Source organism: Aspergillus japonicus (assembly GCF_003184785.1).
Source record: "Aspergillus japonicus CBS 114.51 unplaced genomic scaffold BO86scaffold_1, whole genome shotgun sequence".
NCBI lineage: Eukaryota > Fungi > Ascomycota > Eurotiomycetes > Eurotiales > Aspergillaceae > Aspergillus > Aspergillus japonicus.
In genome coordinates, this window is record NW_020291638.1 from 651,033 (window position 1) to 654,487 (window position 3,455).

At 53.2% G+C, this 3,455-nt stretch overlaps 1 protein-coding gene across 1 annotated transcript; it reads left to right on the plus strand.

Annotated features, from left to right (window-relative positions):
• The first annotated feature begins 1,490 nt into the window (after window positions 1–1,490).
• Window positions 1,491–2,356, plus strand: BO86DRAFT_4152 (uncharacterized protein). Its single transcript, XM_025674888.1, has one exon. The coding sequence runs from the start codon at window positions 1,700–1,702 to the stop codon at window positions 2,150–2,152; it is 453 nt and encodes a 150-aa protein (XP_025533372.1). The 5' UTR covers window positions 1,491–1,699; the 3' UTR covers window positions 2,153–2,356.
• Window positions 2,357–3,455: the final 1,099 nt, after the last annotated feature.

Genomic DNA, 3,455 nt, shown 5'->3' on the forward strand with positions numbered 1-3,455 from the left:
CCCCCCCAAACGCAACGATGATGCAACCAGCACCTATCCGTAAGGTACCTTTTCAAACCTGAAGGTAACTTGAGTTCCCCTATCAACTCCCGCACCGGCCAATCGGGTGCCTTGCCTCCCGCCCATCCAATTGCCATCCAGCCGCTCCACCTTTCCGTAGAACCGGCCTGCAGTTGCCACAGTTGTGTCATTGCTTCGATCACCTCATACGTTTGAGGTTGAGTAGCAGGTGTGGGGATTTTTGTCTGATTGATTGGTTGGTGTATACTTGGTTGCGGATGCAGTGGAGCACCTGGTGTGTGGTTGTGGAAGGATTGGCGGTTGGATGGGGTACCTACCGTTATGCGGCTGCTTCTGCTATCTTTGACGTAGCCCAGCCCAGGCGTTTGGGGTAATGGGTTGGTAGAGTTTCATGTGATTGTGTGGTGTGCTGTGGTGTGCTGTGGATTGTGGTAGGGCTGATTGAGGCTTTGGGGGTCCCACTCCAATTGCTTTCGTTTGTTGATGGGGGGAAGGGGAGGTGGGACATACGTAGCGTATGATGTTATTCTGGGGCCCCGGGCCCCGGGCCCCGGGGTTGATGTGAAAGTATGTGGTGTGAGGTGGTGTGGTGATGCATATGTACTGTACCGCACCTACCCGTGGGGGAAGGGATGGGCTGTACTGTATTGTATGAGTACTTCGAGGGATATCAGGTTGCCACTTCGGACTTTGGATGATGTAGGGGTTGTTTGCTTTGTTTCCCTGCTAGCTTGATGGGAGGCGAATTCTTGAGGTAGGTAACCTTGTAAGAATGTTTATGGTCAATAGCTGGAGTAACTTGGAAGCTGTTTAAGACTCTACTATACTTGCGATGTAACTCAGACCATGGTTGCTCTCGCACAATGGACTGTGTCTATGACCTTGGGATACATTCAAATTTTCTACTTACAGAGAACGCACCCTTCGTCTGCACCACCTTCAACGCCCGATGATTTGCCGTAGTAGCCTTGACGTCGATCCGCGCCTCACCCGCCGGAGGCATCATATGGCGACGTCAGCCCATGCTTCTCATCCGTGGCGTGCATCGCAACCAAGGCTCCCAACAAGCGCAATCCTTGAGGTGTTGTGCGGTATACTTTCACCGCTATCGTATCCTGATGTCTACTCCTGGGTACGGCTTATTCACCGTCGCGAGGCTGTCCGCGAACGGCCCTGGTCGGGCTGCTGGATGAAATAGCTCTACTGCTCGCCGAAGATGCAGACAGGGCTGAAGGTCATAAGGGTGCTGCGGTAGCCCTCGTGCCGAGGTTTTGGTAGGAGTTGCGTGACAACAGTCTAGCCTGTAGGTTATAGCCAAGGAAACAATTGGAAATATGGACAAGACGGCCCTAACCATGCGGTAGTATGAGAACAATGCTAACTCAGCCTGATCAAGGACATAAGAAGAAGGTGGGAATACTGCTCTAAGATGCGTGATGCTATTCAGACCTGCCCATGAGCCTTCAAAAGGCGGATGTGAAGCGGAGCGGAGGGGCGCCGGCAGTTCCATGGCGGGCCGCCGCCCTCTCCCAGAGATCTCCCGGCGGTTACATCATTGCATCTACAAAATCGACGGAAAGCAGAAAGCATGATCTACACCGGCTTGTTGTCGATCATATCCTTAGCATAACGCTACTACTCCCTTTCACCAACTCTCCGAAGACACAACCGACGAAACATGATCACCTCCATCCCCAGTCGACCGCCCCCGATCAATCGGTGCGGGTCTCCCCCATCATCGACAAGCACAGCAACCCACTTGGTCCCTGAGCACAGTACAGTCCAGCCCAAAGCCAATCAACCACCACTAATCAAACCATCAAACCGCAGTGGCTCGTGCCCTCGACCTCACATCCGGCCGCTTCTTCACCAAGCGTACAAAGGCTGCGATCCCAGCTTCCCCGTCCTAATCGAACACGGCCCCTCCTCCCAGCACCTCATCTTCTTTAACTTCAGCATCCGCCCAGACAAGCGCAACCTCCCGCCAGCCGGAAGCCGTCGTCGACCTCCTCACCAGCCACCACGACTGGCACTTCCCCACCGCGCAACACAACATACCGCCATCACCTTACAAGAATCCGGCCTCGACATCTCTCCCCTCCGGCGCCATTCGACGCCATACATAACCTAGAGCCACCCGCACACTTTCAACCACATCAACAAACCTCACCACCGTTTCCCGGCCACCACTACCCTCAATTATCTCGACCAAGGGATTCCAAGAAACCTTTTGATTGGGGGTTACACCAAACCAACCCTACCTCCCCAACCGCCGCGATCTCCCAAAAACCGAAAATCAACTTCAACCATCTCTCCTCCTGCATCCACCGCGTGCTTCCAAGCCCACGACTAGTTCACCGATAGAAAAGCCTCCAGAAGACCTCCTCGACAGCCCACCCCTGCTGGCGAAGAGTGCGGAGGGCGCGGACGGAGCCGCGCTATCGGCTGGCGCCGGAGTTGCGTCATGATTTGGGGCAGGGCAGGCCAGTTGGTTGATTAAGGGGGTGATAGTTGGCCGCACTGCCGGAGGTGTGGATTGTCATTCCCGGTGCGTCGATGATAAGGAATGGATGGGGCAGGGTGAGGGGCAGGGGCAGGGTGCAGGGGGCAGGGGGATGAAGAAGGTGAGTACCGTACCTAGGGTAGGGGTTCTTTCCCGAGAGGACGAGTAATACGTGATTCGAGAAGAGATTGAAGGAGCGGTATCGGTGGAGGTTTCTCGGCGTTGAGGGAAGTGGGGGAGGACATCATCCAAGGGGTTTCGTAGGGTCATGGCGCGTTGGGGGTGGGCCTATGAGAGGGCCGAAGTTGATTGGGTGGACAGTACAGTACATCGGACTATGTACTTGTACTATACATGGATACCCCGTACAGACTGCACACGACAGGCCCTATAGACGAAGTGGGCTGTCCTCCCACACTTATGATTCTGATCCCATGGGGATTGTAAGGGGTAAGGCGCTAATCAGCTCGTAGTACTCGTACTCGCAAAAAGCATCCCTGCAAGCCAACCCCGGTCTAGCCCATCCCGCTAAGACCGAGCTTGCATGCATGCATGTATGCATGTATGCATCTTATTTTCTTCTATATGGGATATCAGCGATAGTAAGTAGCTAGATACACAGGATACGCACGCCTCGACTCTTCAACTTGCACAGCAAGCTCTAGTTGCATTTAACCCTATGGATGATGCTGCGTGCACCTTGGACTTATTCTTATACTACGACAGGAGCCGTCCGCAACGACTAAGACAAGCACTAACTAACACCGACTAGACTAGCTAGCTCCACGCCACATCTCTTGGCATATACGTACGACGTTGTTCCAATCATGGCAAGTCGATTCGGAGCTGGAAGCTGATGACTATTGACACATTCTTTTCTTTTTTAGTTTCTTTTTTTTTATTCTCTTTTTTTTTTTTTTTTTTTTTTTTT

Excerpts from the sequence above, each read along its gene's own strand:
- BO86DRAFT_4152 (XM_025674888.1), top strand. The coding sequence starts at position 1,700 with ATGATCACCTCCATCCCCAGTCGACCGCCCCCGATCAATCGGTGCGGG.